General features: G+C 38.6%; 1 protein-coding gene across 6 annotated transcripts in view; it reads right to left on the bottom strand.

Annotated features, from left to right (window-relative positions):
* Positions 1–18,260, bottom strand: part of FER (FER tyrosine kinase) — a 314,315-nt gene that overhangs the window by 199,825 nt on the left and 96,230 nt on the right. For 5 of the 6 annotated variants that reach the window (XM_075602032.1, XM_075602017.1, XM_075602010.1 and 2 more), the window contains 3 exons: positions 8,359–8,451; positions 5,228–5,431; positions 1,103–1,225 (listed from right to left, as the gene is read on the bottom strand). In XM_075602032.1, the coding sequence (XP_075458147.1) occupies positions 1,103–1,225; positions 5,228–5,431; positions 8,359–8,451 (420 nt within the window). Of the gene's footprint in view, positions 1–1,102; positions 1,226–5,227; positions 5,432–8,358; positions 8,452–18,260 lie in introns of those variants that run through there. The other variant, XM_075602050.1, reaches the window with a different exon arrangement.

Below are 18,260 nucleotides of genomic sequence, written 5' to 3' on the forward strand. Positions count from 1 at the left end.
TCCCAGGGCCCGAATTTAACTTTAACGGGGTATCTGGGAGATAGTGCTCCAATTGCCACTATTGCAGTTTAATTAAAACCTCCAAAGAGGAAGCAGGACATAAGTAGAGATATATAAAGAGCAGGGCATATTTATACAGACAGAAAGAGATGCATACGGAAAGTGGGAGTATTGAGCATAAAGAAATAGCAAGTGTTTATCACAGTGAAAAAATAAAAAAAGGCTTTTTACTCGCCAGAATCAAGACGATACTCGGAGCACTGGCAGGTGTAAAGTAGGTCACTGCAGGCTTTTGTGCATCAGGAGTCGGAAAGTTATAAGGGCTGTTCGAAGCCCTAATGCTAGGGGGCTATTAAAGCCAATATTATTATATATTTGACGGTTTTAGTGTTCTTTCATTGAGTTTTTGCTTCGTTATTTTGTTCTATTCGTGCAATAAATAGATAGTTACATGAAGGTATTTAGTCTCCCCTCAATACCCGAATTCTCTTGGACAACAGAAAAATCAAGTTGTACCCAATAGATTTAATATAAAATATTCAAATAGTTTTTTTGGGAAAACATGCCAGAGCAAAGCTAGTATGATTTTAGAACTGGCACAAAAGATTGATATGCTCTCCCTATCAGCAAGAACAGAAGCATGAAACGCCTCAAATTCCAGCTCCTGTGCAGCTCACTATTTAAAGCATTGCTACTATATGTATGCATCTCTATAAAGGATTTAGGCAGGAAGGGCTGAAAGAGAAAATGGAGGGCAGGAAAAGAAACGTAAAAAATGACAGAGCACAACTCTCCAAATATCAACAGCAACAAACGGTGCTACATGCTTAACCAAGAGTTTTACAGTACTGCTTTATTAATGGTCACATCATGACCAAACCCTTGATTACACTCATCTTTACCACTTGCACCTTACAGTCTGCAACATAAAAAAAAATGTAAAGCAATATCCAGAAGCCACTTGAATAAAGTAACACTATACTGATGTATTGTAATGAAGCGTATTAAATAATGTTTCATGCCACCTGCAATATCCTTTCCCCCTCAACGTTGATGAGTTTCAAATCTAAGACGTATTAATCTATTCGTAAACAGGACATACCTTGACAACAGGATTCAGCAGAACGACACCAGATTTCTTAGTTATTACTTGTTTAGTTGTGTAATGATGTTCTATTAGTTGTGGGATTGTTGGAAAGCCAGTTCCTTCAAACCTATACTGATTCTGTTACATAAGGAAACATAACCACAAATAAAAAAAATTAGTAAAAGGTAAATTCATCAACGGCACACAAAGTGGTTACATAACCTAAAAATAATGACACAAAGGAACAGTGTAATATGGGGTTCCCTGTTGTGAGGCTCCTCAGTCAAAACAAAAAGTATGGACTAGTGATGAATATGTACAGTACATTTGGGACTTTCACATCTCTTAAATGTACTGAAAGCACAGGTTAATAAGAACTGGTCTGACTGATCATCACTGTTTTGGGATTCCCAAATCATAAGAATGTTCGATCATAATTTGACACAAGAACAAAAATGCAGAGTTACATCCATGGTGTTGTCTTCGTAAAAACAGAATTGTTTCAATAAGTTACCTATGCATAGCTACCATGTTTTGTCATATAGGTTTGTCAATTTAAGCACTTATTAAGTTTAGTCATCTGTTGTTGATTAATATTTAATTTGGTGATCTACAACCTAACATTAAAAGATGGCTACAGTAGAACATCCGTTAACTGAATGGGAACAAAAAAAAAAGGATCATATAAAACAACATTCAAAGGTGCATTTCAACTTAGCAAATGAAATAAATACAAAAAATAAACATTCAGCTACTAAGGGGTGTATTCTCGACTAATCAAATTATGCAAAGTTGCAGTAATTAGAGTTAACTTAAAAAGGACTTCTCAGAGCAGCCCCACAAGTATTTTTGGGACGTGATTAAAAACAATTTCAACCTACTGGTAGAAATCCTAACAAACTACAGGTAAGTTACTAAGTTTAAAAAACGGAAAGCAAATGGCATTTTAATACAAACCACTCAAAGCCTGTAAAGAAGGGCCCACGTGACTTGAAACCTGCCATCCTTCAACACAAGTAAGACTGCGGATATCTACATTTATTTGGTGTTATCTGGTTGCTGTGCTGCTGAATCTTTTCTAAATACATTACTGCAGGGGTTCTCAACTGCAGTCCTCCAGACCACCCAACAGGTCAGTCTTTGTTGGCCCTGCTTCAGCACAGGTGGCTCTGTCTTCGACAGCCACCTGTGCTGAAGCTGGGATATCCTGAAAACCTGACCTGATGGGGGGGTCTTGAGGAGTAGAGTTGAGAACCCCTGCCTTACTGTATTCATGTCAAAACACTTCTCTCCATCCCCCTTCCCCCTCCCCCCCGAGTTTTATTTATGTTGGGATCCATTTCCTATTTGAATGACGAACACTTTTCCCTTTACTTCTCTTAATCTGCTGTAATTTCAAATTTGTTTATCATTAATTTTTTTTTTTTAAGTGATAAACATCAGGATGATCTCAAATGTGGAGATCCAAACACATGTATTCATAACAAACAAGTACACACTTTTCTACTTATCCATGTTGTATTGGAGGCAGAAAAGCTTCCCTGAACAAACATTGTAGATCTGTCATATGTAGCTACTGTACATCTCCTAGAAATCTATTCACTATCCTGTGCAATTTATTAAGTCATTTCAATTATAATAAAGCTATGAGGGTATGATTGAAATTCTTCAGCAAGATATTTAGATATGCAAAAATGGGGAATTTAAAATATATATGTCTATTGTCCCCTATTACATGAAGCCCACTCAAAACGCTATTCATTTAAAGGAAGGGCTTGTTAGTCTCAGGGCTAAAAGACAATTAATTACAGGAATGCACGTGTGTGTCAGTAACTAGAAAGACTTGAAACCCAAGTACTACAGCTAACGGGCCTTATTTAATGCATTATGAAGCAGGAGAATATTTTAGTATGGAGGTGATCGCTTCTCCAGCACGTGGAAGTGGCTTCACAGCATACGGAATAGGGGCAAATAACTATAGGTCAGTGTGTGTAGCCCCTGGGAGGCAGTCCTTTGTTAACCCCAGATTATATTTAATGTTGCTCGAAAGCCACAGAAGGGATTTGTCTGTCACACAGACAGAATTGATAGGGAATTCGGTTTAATGCATTTTTTATTATTCATATGCAGCACTTGCTTATGAAACGTAGCCAATCCTATTAATAAAATAGTCTAGTTTCCCTCCAAAAACACTCTAAAGCATTTTAAAGCTTATGAAGTATTAGGTCTACTAGATCTAAATAGCAGCCGAAAATAATTTTTCTATGTTATACAGCCACATTCACACCTGAATAAACTGCATTCATTACGCCCACATATTTACATATTTAATATGTTTTTCGGCAATAAATTCCCATATAAAGGCTCTCTGGTGCATACTGTATTTTTATATAGTAATAAGTGAGGACCTCACAATGTAGTAATACAAGGTGAAGAGCATTCATCATGAAAGTAAGCCTGTAACATGTGACCTATGAGTTACGGTTGGATTAGCGACAGCAGTAATAAATGTAACTATAGCAGACAGATTGAGGGTAGCATTGCTCTGCAGGTGTCATTAACGTATTCTTTGCTGTTGACATTCATTTCCTAATTGATAGTAAAAGACAAGTTGTAAATGTTCTGTGCGTATATAAAACCTAGATTATTTGAACACATAAAATGTACACTTTTTTATATTGGACCTTCATCTTCAATCTGTTACCGGTTAACATTTGGCTCATAAATAGAAGGGGGGGGGAAAAAGGGGAAGCTTTAATTTTGTCAAAAGACAAGGTACATCATGAAGTATGGCCAACAAGCCTAATATAATGTATACTTCACCTTCCAAGGCAAAATGAGATGTTAGAGAAATCATGATTAAAGATTACATTGCCTGCAGATTTATAATAAGAGGCTACGAGCATCATTTGTATTTTTGTCTGAACAGCATAGCCGTTCCTATTTCAATATTAAAAATGTCAACCAACTTAAGTCATAATTCATTTGGGCCTCATTGTATCAATGTGTTTCAACTCAATGTGCCTGTTTCTTAAGCTTCTCTTAAGCAGATATTGCCACACAGCAGCTGATAGAAAGGTTGAGCCAACAAATTACATGAAGAAAATAATTCATAATCCAACTGCTGTCACTTGACCAATAAAAAGCCCTCCGTTGTGAGAGGAGAGAACTATTCACACTCACATTCTGCAGCTATATTTAACCCTTCAAATGGCTCAATACAATAAAATCACAACCACAAAAATAATTATTTATGTATATAGTGCAATTAAAGTTATTTAGATATCTAAACGTACTGTATTGACTACATATAAATATTCTACACAATTATAACATCGTGTTCTCCATACATATATTAAATAGTGTCTCTGTAATCAATACTTAAATAGTCCAAAACGGGTGCAGCTCCACTAAAAAGCCTTCCAATGAAGTTAAAAGAAGTCCAATAACCAATCAAAATAAAAAAGGCGTGCAACTCTGTCAAACAAACAAGACAAACACACAGTAAACCAGAAAAGGAAAGGGGATAAACAAAAAAAAAATGGGGGGGAAGCAGAAAACAGTGTCATATGTCTCTAAAAATGTATTAAAATTAGCAGCAGGCAGGTAATGCCCTCACAAACAGATGCTTCAAATAAGTCCCTCAGTTAAAGAACGTACGTAGGATTGCAGCATGTAACACACACATACATTGACCGGGTGACGGATAATCCTGGCTCCCCCATGAGACATCGTGATCTTTATGCTTAGTCGAAGCATCTGGTTGTGAGGGCATTAACGTGCATGCTGCTAATTTTAATACATTTTTAAGACATAATACACTTTTCTGGTTTTTTTCCCATTCCCTCCCTGTTATGTGTGTTTTTCTTGATTGTTAGTCACAGAGTTGCACGTCTTTATTTTGCTTGGTTATTATTTTACATGCACCTTTGAAAGAAGGGAAAGAAAAGATCAAATGTCGAGTGAGAGAAGGTTTTATTTAGTTGCCTCAAATCTGACACTGTGAACTTTTGAATCCCATCAGCACTGATTTCCACCTCAAGAAAAGTGAGCTGCGTTTACAAGAACAAATTTACATTTAAACATTCATACTATTAATATATATTTAAATAAAAAAATAAAAGGTTGTCACAGACGTACATCAGCAAATTGAATGATAAAGTGCCTCCGTTGTGTATCTGAAAACACAGAAAGGACATATTCACCAGGTTTCCCATGGCTTTCCCGCACCAAGAAGTCTCCTTGCAGCTTTAAGAGTTCCTGTGCTTCCACACGTGGAATTGCACCATGATACCAATCCTGTTCTGACAACGGCTTCTCGCTCGTTGATATTACATCAAACAACTGAAACAAAACAGACAAAAGAAAAATTCCAACAGAATTGAAGCATTTAACATTTTGTTTCTGAAAATGTAAATATTCTTTATGCTGCTTTGTTTCTAAAGAAACAAGTATAAAAGCGTTTCTAAAGTTCTATTTAAAAAAAGATTACATGGACAACGTAACACTGCATTTCCATCACTAAATGATTTCCTTACTGGTGAAGTGAATGATGTACAGGGCAGTTAAATACAGTAGCAGGTATGCTTCTAATTCAGAAGATAGGATAGGCTATGTACTAATTATACCAACAGTAATATTAGTCACCACGTATAGGTTTGTGTGCAACAGAAAATAAGCAGGAGATTGGCATAAAAGCAGCAATACCCTCTGACCAACTTTTCCCCACCTTACTTGGGATATTTGTACAGGAGAGCTGGCCCAATCTTACCCCCAGGAGCCACGAAGTCCCTAAACATTTTAGATAATCAACTTGTGTAATTTATCTCAAGGAGTGACTCAGTGACTAAAGGAACCGACTCTGAAAACAAGAACTTTGAAGCAGGGGTGCCTTGCAGTGCTATACTCTAAGGCATTGGACATAGTGCAGGCGATGGCACGAACAATTTCAGGTAAGTAAACCAGTCCAGCCATGCGGCGCGCGATGCGCACGGCAGGATTTGAAGGAGAAATTTTATTTTTCGCGCAACGGCTGCGTCGCATTGCCATTTGAGCCAATCGGGGTGAACCAAGCCATATGACGTCACGCCCACGCCTCCCCGTCACTCGCACAAAGCAGTCCACAAAATCGCTCAGGTGACAGGTGATCGCCTCCCGGCGCTCCGTCGCGCACGCACTATGACCGCAGCCTAACAGGGGTGGCCAAAGTCAAGCACAGGTGACTCAAGTAAAGACTGAGCTACTGATTGAGCCACCTGTGCTAAAGCAGGGATATCCTGAAAATCTGTCCTGTTGGAGGCGCTTGGGGACTGGCGTTGGCTACCCCTTCTCTATAGGAACAGATATCACTAAATTAATTGCCATTAATGCGCATGTAAGGATGTATTAATTTTTGGTGTGGTGTTTAAGCTTACTGCATTTCCTTTTTAAATTAATTATAATTATTACTAACTATGTTGGCAATCTTAACAGCACAATGGACAGCTCAAAAAACAAAGCATTGATATATTTTCCCAATGTAATATCAAGCCGTTTTATTTCTTACACATACCAAACAGCATATTGTGTGTGGTGTTCCAAACTATGTGATGTGGGCTCCTGCACTAGAGAGACCTTGGTCACAGGCATGCTCACTAAACAGTATCATTTCTCACAGACAAACATTTCTTATTACCAGGACCTCAGCTTCTCCAAAATCCTCATTATTTGCTACTTGTTATTGTATACGGCTTTGTTTGAGATAAACCACAAAGGTTTAACAGGAGACTTAAAAACTAGAAACTTGAGCTACATAAAAGTGGTGCACTGAAATTAGTATTGAACCAAGAACGGAGGTCGCATTAGTGCATTTATGGGCATCTCAGACACCTACAATACTTTAAATTAGCCCCATGTGTATTTGCACTCATGGGTTCATTTCTGTGGAGAACAGAGACAGAGCAGTCAGTCGCCGCTCTGCTCTCAGAGATAATGCTCCACAAGGTATTATGGGGAGTGATCGTGAGCCCTGCCTCGGGGGTGGGGGGTGCAGAGGCACGGACTGTCCAGCATTGTGCGAGAGAGAGAGAGAGCATGTGTGAGAATTTGAATCATACTCCTCCAAAACTTGTAATCTTGAATACCCCCATTTCTGTCACAGGATAGAGAGAAGTCCTATTATTTTATTATTATTTTGTCCCAGCTCTGCTTATTACCTTGATAGAGTAACAGTTAACATATTAGAATAACTTTTCTTAGCAGTTTATTACACTGCTGTACTGTTCATTACCAGCTTCACGCTGTGCACCTCATTCACTGCAGCGGAAAAACATCCCACGGGTTTCAATTTAACTACAAAAATGGATTATATTTTTGCCTTTTGAACATTAAAAAAAAAAAAAAAACTGATTCTGCGTAGAGGGGGTGGAGGAAGCAGAGAAACTAAATAAAAGCGGATTTCATTCAGGTTCATCTCATGCAGATCACTAGTTTATTTGCATGATATATGGGCAGAATGCACATAGAAAAGTAAAGAAAGCCGAATGTGATTAAAAAACAAACAGCTGGGAGCCAAAGTCATGACATTTACCCAAGCTTTAAGCAACCTGCAACAAGTGTTTGGTACAGCACTGCGATGCACAGAGTGCTGCATGTTTAACCCATTCAAGGGGGAGAGGAATGCAATTAATTTCTAGGCCTATAACAATCCTTGTTGGGATTTAGGCTTATTCCAAAAGCGGCCAATAGTGAATGGAAAATGGTGGCCAAAAACGGCCTGATCAGTCGCTCTGGTGCATTAAATTAAATTCCGTGAACACATGGTGTTACCCCCACGTATTACATCTATATCCTGCTTCGCTACATACAAAATAGTTACTAAAAACAGGAGCCCAAATCATATTAGAAAAAGAATGATCGAAATGCAGCTTAGCTGGCAAAATATTTAACAATTAAATAAAGTAAAATATATACTGTGGTGGTTATCTCCGCTGTACCTTGAACGCTGCATAGCAGATCACTGCACCAGAAATGTGCACCCACAAGTTTATCCCAAATGTGGTGGCATAAATGTCTCCAAAGGAAAAAACTATAACGCACTTTCATGCTAAAAATTGGTACACAAATCAGTACATGTACTGGCCAGGAGGTATAAAAATTGAAAAAAAAAAAAAATACTGCCCAATTATAAATCACAATAACTTCACACAGACACAGACACAAACACTAACACACATCTGCAAGTAATTGATGGTTTAAAAATAATTTTAAGTGTGTCTATAGTATGCACTTACTGATGAAGAGCCCAGCATTGATTTTGGAGATCTTATAATTCCTGCTATAGAATGACGCAAAGTATCAAACTTTGATACTCTTTCTTTCTTATCCTGTAAAAGAAAAATATAAATAATATTAGAGCAAAATCTGGGTAAAAAGGAGTTCCAAATATGTATTGTACTCTGCGATTGATACATTAGTGTGCGTGTATACAGTATATACAAGTGTGTGTGTGTGTGTGTGTGTACACAAACAAAAAACACAATTCATTGGAGCTCAAGGGACCCCCAGTTACACACTTCTAAATGCATCAGTAGCGTCGCCTCCAGGGGAAACAAAATGGCAATTTAACTCTCCCACAATATGTGAACCAATAGGAAGTTGTGATGTCTTCCATTGAGGCTTCCTATTGGCTGGCGTGATGCAGGGGATTTAAACAACCAGGAAGTAGGCGCACTAGTGTTTCCAGTATGTATCTCAGAAAGCAAGGGGTTCAACATGTAAAAAGTGGCAGGCTAGTGGTGAAATTCTTTTCATTTCTATAGCATGTGACTTCTCCATCAATTGCTGGGAAGCACAGCACTTTTTTGTGTTTTCCTAAATTGCACTGGAGTGTCAAATCATTCAATCATTTTCATTTTACTCTAATTGTCTTGCTATAAAAAAAAAAAAAGGAAAAAAAAAAAGAACACGTAAGAGCTTCAACATTGCTTAAGAGAAAAATCTTGAGACTTGCACAGATTAATAAAACCTCTCCTGAGCAACTGCGTGATAAACATTTTTTGGTATATTTAATTCGATTTTGGCAAATGAGGGGCACGAAAACTTAATTTTGTTAAGTTCACCATTCCATATGTTTTTTTACTTTTGACATATAAATGGGATAAGGCTGAAAAACTATTTTGTTATCTTCGCAAGTGGTAGATTTGGGAAAATAAAATAATTTTTCCAGAGAAATTCCATATATTTCCAAATGACCCCAAATAACTATATTCTTTTTTTGGGGGGGGGGGGGGGAGAAATGGAGATTTTTCTACACAACAAAGCCACACAGGAGAGTTTGTAAAGGAATGCATGTCTGCTATATTGGTTTAAATGACGGACATGACTAGCACGGTTATAGAAAAGAAAGAAAAAGTGTGGATTCCAACACTCGCCTCTTACAGAAAATAAGGCTTGTTATCAAGTCCTGCAAAATAGGGCTTAATGCATGTCAATGTTATCAACCATTTCACTTTCAAAACATACTGTCCTAAAGATACCCTTATTTTACATTTTACTTTGTACACAGTCAGTCCCTTATATTAGATGATCAAATTGCAATTTAATATAGCACACAAATATATCAGATACCTTTCACAATGTTTATTCATAGTAGATCCCACAACTGTTTTTTTTTTGTTTTTTTTAAACAAATGGCCTAGAACTTTGCATTGCATTACTAACACATCCACCTCTTTTCAGTAGGTTATTGCTGTACACACCGTCAACAATGTCAAGCAGTTCCCAAGAGATTTGCTGATAATACAATCGTGTATCACAGACAAAAAAAGCTGCTTGCCTGAAGCATATTGTACATTGTACAACACAGACACAGTGTGGGCAGCGTTACAAAGGACAAGCCAATTCAGATAACAGAAATATACAACAGAATTAAAATTAAAAAAAACCTAAAAGAGAATGACTGATGGTTCTGTGTGTTGAAGGGTTGTTTTTCTACTTATGACAAAATTTACTATAAAACACCATCACAATCTGAAATTTGTGGGTGAAAATCACCCAGCTTCAATACATTACTTGGACCTTGAAATCAACATTAAAGCTAATCAGTTACACATTAGCACTTTTTTTATTTTGAAAGTTATCTATGTGAATTCTTATTTGGACCCCATCAGTAATCACGATAAGCTATGGATGAATAACATCCCATTTAAAAAAATGTTTGCGATTAAAAAGGAACTACTCTGAGAATTTCTCAATAGATTAGTTGCATATCTCCATTTTGAACAAATCTGCAATGGCTAAAAGTAAACAGAGAAAAAATATTATATGATATCTAAAACAAAATAAATGTAGTGCTAGACCAACAGTATTTAAAAAAAAATCAGAATTGAAAAGATGATCCTTAAAAAAAAAAATTATGTACAGGCATACCCCGGTTTAAGGACACTCACTTTAAGTACACTCGCGAGTAAGTTCATCTCGCTCAATAGGCAAACGGTAGCTCACGCATGCGCCTGTCAGCACGTCCTGAACAGCAATACCAGCTCCCTACCTGTACCAAAGGTGTGCGCAAGCGGGGAGACTATAGAGCCTGTTACAAATGCGTTATTTACATCAGTTATACATGTATATAACGACTGCAGTACAGTACATGCATCGATAAGTGGGAAAAAGGCAGTGCTTCACTTTAAGTACATTTTCGCTTTACATACATGCTCCGGTCCCATTGCGTACGTTAATGCGGGGTATGCCTGTATATGATTTGTGATTTTATTTTTTTTTATTTTTTACCAAATATAATTCTGCTCATGGAGAGATTTTTCAGCTCTTGATGGAACATTGGAAAGTGTTGACGAGGGATGAGTTACTAGGTCAGTTTCTTCAACCAGTGTTCCGCGGGCATCCCTAAAGGGCTCTGGCAATTTGCAGGTCATATGAATTTACAATGGAAAGCACTGTACTATGTAGGTGCTAGTATAGCCAATAAACCTAAAGTGATTTAAAAGAGAGGACTTTGAAGAGTATATTGGCACCTATTTCGCTAAAACATAAGACTGTGTAATACCGGATGTTCCAAAACTGTGCTCCTAATTTTTCAGCCACAATCAGGTTCCCAGTGGGATATGGTGTTTGTTAACGGATTAATGAAGTTGGGTATATATTGAACTTTTGGACATGACACTGAACCCATGAGAAAGTAGGTCCAGGTCACGTGGCTTTTGAGTCCATCTTGTGGGGTGGCCGCCAGTCCATGGAAGCCTTTACACTTGGTTTGGATGCATAGCAGGACTTCAGCACGCCCTTCTCCCAAACGTGTTTCTTGACATCTCAACTAGACTTTTGCAATACATGGCTGCTGGTACCCAGTGATTATATCTCATATGTAAGTGAATTCTAGGTCTTTTCTTTTGTGATATTACTTTTAACTTACCCCCAGTGCACACTTGTGTGTTTTTCTTTTTGAGATTACACTTTTGAGGAGTTTAACACAGGCATGGAGCACCCAGTTACATCAGAGCTGCAAGGGAAGGGATTTTACTACTAATTTGTTTGCGAAGAGCCCTCCACACGGTCACCTGTATACACACACCCCTCTCCCCCACACTCACCAGGTTAAAATAGCCAATTGTTGGGCGCAGTCTGCTTAGTTTAACACTATGGAGTTCCTGCCGCTTATCAAATAATAAAACCAGCATTGGTAAATGTCCAGAATGGGGCCAAAACGTGTATGTCCTGCTGAAAAATAAGCAGATTCATACATCACCCTGCTAGGGTGTGCTTTGTGGAGCTTTTATATTGCACCTGTTCCTTCATTATACACAGCTTGTAGTAGCACAGAGACTCATTCGAACAAGGAACCATCCTACTGCTATGGAATGTTTCCATCTTAACATTAACATACATTAGATCACAATGAATTTGCTGTTGGCTTTCAAACTACCAGAAAGAGAACCATATTTGTTCAAGGGCAAAGCACGATCATTGATGAAGGAATACATTTGATGCACGTTTGTGATTTAATTGCATAAGACTACAATGATGTATGTATGCATGTATGTCTTTATTTATATAGTGCCATTAGTGTACAAAGTGCTTCACAGTAGTAATACATGTGACAATCATATAAATAAATAATACAAATAACAGATCATGGGAATAAGTGCTTCAGACATAAAAGTAACACTTCGGAAGAGGAGTCCCTGCTCCAAGGAGATTACAATCTAAGATGTGTCATAACAGCTGTGGTACTGGTATGTTGCTGTGCTGATACAATTCGCCATGTTCATAGTCTGGATGGCATAACATCAAGTTAACAACAACTCTAAACTTAACCATTACAGAAACCTTTGTATCCGTTTGTTTTTCTGTGGTAGAATAGGTCATTCTGTTTCTCTAATTTTTGTTACTCAAGAATTTCTCGTGTGAGAACAAAACAAGTGAACATCAATTTCAAATTGAATTAATTATCCACATCTACAGTATTTAACCTCATCATACATGAACCCCTTATTGTTTACCCATTTGATATAAGTGGAATCCTAAATGTGTTTCCTCAACAGCCTCACTGGGTGTAAAAAAAATGTAAAGGAATCAAAACCATGCACAATATATAAATTGGTAATATTAGATTTATGTTCTCGTCTGATAGTCCCCATGAAAGTTGAGATCAGAGTACCTCTGCCTGTAGTAACATCTCTATAGTGCACACAAATTGCTAAAATGAGTTTCTTGATTTATTACTCAAAACGATCAGTTGAAGGCTAGAAGTATCTTAAACGGTGCTGAGGCTTTGCCAAGATGCCATGTGCAACATAAAACCAATTATCTGAAAATTAATTTGTTTCTAATGTTTGCTAAAGGGTGCCTTTGCAAGCAGTTCTCTCACCATATGCAGAACTCTTAAGAATACTTGATTATGACAAATGACGGCAACAAATATACAAATGCAATTGTTGATGTGACTTCAAAAGGGAATTAAGACATATGTTTGTATTTAGCTTGTCTCTAATGTCTACAATAAAAGAAAACACAGTATATATAAACAACATTATGGTACCATTGAAAAGAATCCCTGGGCACAAACACTTCCTGTATGCAAATTGCACACCAGACATCAATTCATAGTACGCCTATATTGTTTTTTTTTGTTTTTCATTTTACTGTACATGGTTGGACAGCACATGTATGTACTAAAAAAGGTAGGGATTATTTTTGAATGCACCAATCTAAAAAAATATGCACGGTTTCTTGATTCACATGAGCTTTCAGATATTTTGTTTTACAGATTTTCAAAATGCAGCAATGCCCTCCAATTTAGAGAGACAGTTATTTTTTTAAAACAGAATTCCCACCAGCAGATCTTATCTGCCTAAACCCCGTTATTTAACGTTTCAGGGGCACCGGGTTCATGTACTACTTTCAGGTTTAGTTACTCTTTCCTCATGGACATTTTAACTGTCGTTCAATAGGATGCCAAAGCGTCACAGTTCCTAGTGGTCTGCGGGACCTGTGAAATTTGCAGACATTTCCATAAAGGAGAACAACACGCTGGAATCAGAGGGTCCACCGAGCGAAAAATAGTGATTTCCAGCTCAAGAGGAAACCCGAGTTTGGATGCTGTAAAAAAAAGTATTCAGTGGTGAAAACAGCACAAACATGACCCTGTTTTCACCACTGAATACAGGTTTTTTCACTTGCGAGGGTTGACTGCTATATATATACACAGATATATATATACACAGATATATATATATACACATATATATATATATATATATATATATACACAGATATATATATATATATATATAATCAAAAAATAAATAGATGATACCGTTCTTTGGCTAACGAAATGCTTTTATTTGTACGAGCTTTCGAGATACACTGATCTCTTCTTCTGGCGATGTTACAATGAATGAAGCAAGGATAACTTAAAAACAGTGTCTCTTGGAATGTTATCTGTGCTTGTCCTTCCCCCGGTGTGGATGTGTTTTATGGCTAGAGGTGTCAAAGGGTAACTGAAAGCAAGTGAAGAAAGAGTGTGTATGTGTATCAGTGTGAATAAAAATGAATGGAGAGCCCACAGTATAAACAGTGCTCTACACAAGGTGTGTGTGGAGTGAGAGGGATATAAATGGTGTGGGTGGGTGTGGAAATGTGAGAGTTTGTAGCACAACTAAAAGTGTGTGTGGATACTATGTGGTCCCTATTATACTGTGGGCTCTCCATTCATTTTTATTCACACTGATACACATACACACTCTTTCTTCACTTGCTTTCAGTTACCCTTTGACACCTCTAGCCATAAAACACATCCACACCGGGGGAAGGAGAAGCACAGATAACATTCCAAGAGACACTGTTTTTAAGTAATCCTTGCTTCATTCATTGTAACATCGCCGGAAGAAGAGATCAGTGTATCTCGAAAGCTCGCACAAATAAAAGCATTTCGTTAGCCACAGAACGGTATCATCTATTTATTTTTTGATTATTGAAGCTCGGCTAACACGGTACTGATACCTCTACATATACATACATATATATATATATATATATATATATATATATATATATATATATATATATATATATATATATATATATATATATATATATATATATATATATATATATATATATATATATATATATATATATAAAAAGCAGTCAACCCTCGCAAGTGAAAAAAACCTGTATTCAGTGGTGAAAACAGCACAAACATGACCCTGTTTTCACCACTGAATACAGGTTTTTTCACTTACCTCTTAGTGCTGTCTTGTGTCTGCTCTTGCGAGGGTTGACTGCTTTCTTTACTTATCTTTATAGGACATGCACCTCAACTGTTGTTTTGTATTCGGAGTGCTAGCTGCTGTGTGTGAGTGTGAGTGTGAGTGTGGGTGTGAGTGTGAGTGTGAGTGTGAGTGTGTGTGTGTGTGTGTGTGTGTGTGTGTGTGTGTGTGTGTGAGTGTGTGTGTGAGTGTGTGTGTGAGTGTGTGTGTGAGAGTGTGTGTGAGAGTGTGTGTGAGTGTGTGTGTGAGTGTGTGTGAGTGTGCGTGTGCGTGTGTATATATATAATTGATGACATCGGACGGCCTTCAATTTCTGCTTATTTGAAATGTTTATATTCAAGAATGGGATATCATCCTCTCTATAAACAGAAAACACCCCGTGAAAAAAAAAAAAAAACTTGACACAATGTGTTGAGGTTCAATCCTTCAATTTACAAATTAGTTGGTTCTCCACAAAAATGTTCCTTTCACAAGTTTTGTTATCGAAGTGAACTGACCAGTAAAAAGTTTGATACCAAATTACCTCTAACATATTAGAAGTCCCAAATTATGTATTTGTCACCAGATGCTCAGAGAATATGTATTTTATATGTAAGGCAGAGCTTGTAGTAGAGGAGTTGCTTTGTGCGCGTCAATCACACTTCAGTTACTGGCAATAGTAGTTAGTCAGGTGCCTGCGCGTCTGCAAACAATGTTGTCTTCTCAGGCGGCTGCTACGTGATGTCAGCATCACGTGAGCTGGTTCAGACAATAAGGGCGAACCAGTTTCGTGACGCCCCTGCCGCGCCCCCTCATTGTAGCCAGCACTATGAGCAGGGATGGCTTGTGCTACATCTGCGTAGCACGGTAGGAGCACGCACTCTCGCTAGCAAGCGGAGTGTATAATCTGCGCCTAACATGGCCATATCATGTATGTATAAATACACTAATCAACAGCAACCAGAGCAGTGACAACATTTAGGTATTTACAACAGAAAGAAAAGTATCATAAAATTTGTCATGTTTAATAGTGGCCATTGTGCCCTCACTGAAATCACTCACTACACAGTTTGCCAGTACTATACCTGAAAAATATATTGTTGCTAAAACTAAGAAAATAACAGAAAGCCCTGTTCAGCATCTTTTAATTTTCCTGTGTCAAACGTGTAACGAATAAAAGGATAAACAAATATTCAGGGCCCTTGGGTTTCACGCTTTCTCTCTCTCTAACCTCTTCTTTTGGCCTTCAAAAGTGGACTGCAGCCAGCACCCACAAGGATGGCCACTACTTAGACCTGGTTTTCAATAAAAACTTCTCTCCGATTTCTCCATTCCCTTTACCTCTCTCTTACCATCACCTCATCTAATTTTCTCTCTCTCACTTCTCCACCTACCCCTCGTCTCTGCAGAGATCGGCGATCTATTAACCCACCAGCTTTTGAGTCCATTTTAAGCTCCTCCCTCTCCTCCAGACCCCGACAACCTGGTCAGAAACTACAACTCTGCCCTATTCTCATCTCTTGATCTACATGTCCCGCTTTCTCTCTTCCATTATCGCCCTTTGAACCTCAGACCCTGGCTAAATTGCCACACACGCATGCTGTGTTCTTGCACTCGTTACTCTCAACGCCTCGGGAGGAAATCTCAATCTCGCAGACTTCCTTCACTACAAATTTATGCTATCCTGTTTAAACTGTTCCCTCACTCAAACTAAACAAACCTACTTTGTCACTAATCAACACACACAAATCTAACCCATGCCGACCCATCTCTTTCTGACTCCCTACTCAGACCACCCTCTGCAAACTGTTCTTCTTCCTCCATCTCACCTTATGACTTTGCTGACTATTTCAAGGAAAAGTTGGAATCCATACATCACGCCATCCCCTCTGTATCCTCCTCCCATCCTACACCTCTTCCCAACTCTCCTGCATTCCTTGACTCTTTATCCGCTGTCACAGAGGATGGGACGTTGCTGATCTCTTCTCCCTCAACCACCTGCCCTCTTGACCCTATTCCCTCCCATCTCCTAAAACCTCTTGCTCATACTATAATTCCTACGCTCTCACACATTTTTAACTCCTCTCTCTACTCTGGTACCTTCCCTCTCCCTTCAAGCATGCAACAGTTATAACATTACTCAAAAACAGCAAGTTTGACCCTGTCTTTCTAACTATCGACCTTTCTCCCGCCTGCCTTTTGCCTCTAAACGCCTTGAACATCTTGTATTCTCTCGCTTGATCCATTTCTCAACACCTATTCTCTCCTAGACCCTCTATAATCTGTCTTCCGCACTGCTCACTCCACTGAAACAGTCCTCACTAAATTAACTAATGACCTCCATGCTGCCAAAGACTGATGTCATTACACTCTGCACATATTACTCGACCTCTGCAGCATTTGATACTGTGGACCACCCTTTACTCCTTCACATTCTCCATACTCTTGGCATTCATAACAAAGCTCTATCCTGGATCTCCTCTTACCTCTCCCATCGTACTTTCATTGTCTCTTTTGCAAACACCTCCACCATCGATCTCTCTGTGGGGGTAGCCCAGGGCTCTGTCCTGGGATCTCTTCTCTTTTCACACTCTCTCTAGGTGACCCAATCACACCTCTTGGGTTCAAATATCACCTCTATGCTGATAATAAACAAATTAACTTTTCTACCCCTGACCTTACACCTGCTGTACAGACCAAAATTTCTGAATGTCTCTCAGCTATATCATCCTGGATGGCCCTCCGACAAACTTAACATGGCAAAAACAGAGCTCCTCATACTTCCTCCCAAACCTGGCCCTATTACCTCCATCCAAATTATTGTTGGAATTACCATCATTAACCCAGTAACCCAAACACGCTGCCTAGGGGTCACACTCGTCTCCTCTCTCACATTCTCCTCTCACATTCAAAAGGTAGTAAAAAACTGTAGCTGCCCTTTCCTCTGTTGCTCCACTGCAAAAACTCTAACTCAGGCCCTCATTCTCTCCCACTGTAACCTCGTGCTGTCTGACCTTCCTGCCCCTCACCTGTCTCCCTTACAATCTATCCTAAATGCTGCTGCCAGAATCACTCTACTATTTCCGAAATCTGTCTCAGCGCCTCCCCTGCTGAAATCCCTCTCCTGGCTTCCTATCAAATCCCTTATCACATTCAATTCTCCTCCTCACTTTTAAAGCTTTACACTCTTCTGCCCCTCCTTACATCTCATCCCTAATTTCTCGCTATACACCATCCCGACTCTTGTGTTCTGCTCAAGTATGTCTTCTCTCTACCCCCTTTTGTGTTTAAAGCCCTCTCCCATCTTAAACCCTTTTCACTGACTGCCCCACACCTCCGGAACACCCTTCTCCTCAATACTCGATACTCGATTAGCACACTCTCTATCAACATTTAAAACCCACTTGCTTAAGGAAGCATATGAGTAG

The sequence above is a fragment of the Ascaphus truei genome, chromosome 1, assembly GCF_040206685.1.
Source record: "Ascaphus truei isolate aAscTru1 chromosome 1, aAscTru1.hap1, whole genome shotgun sequence".
NCBI classification, from domain to species: Eukaryota; Metazoa; Chordata; class Amphibia; order Anura; family Ascaphidae; genus Ascaphus; species Ascaphus truei.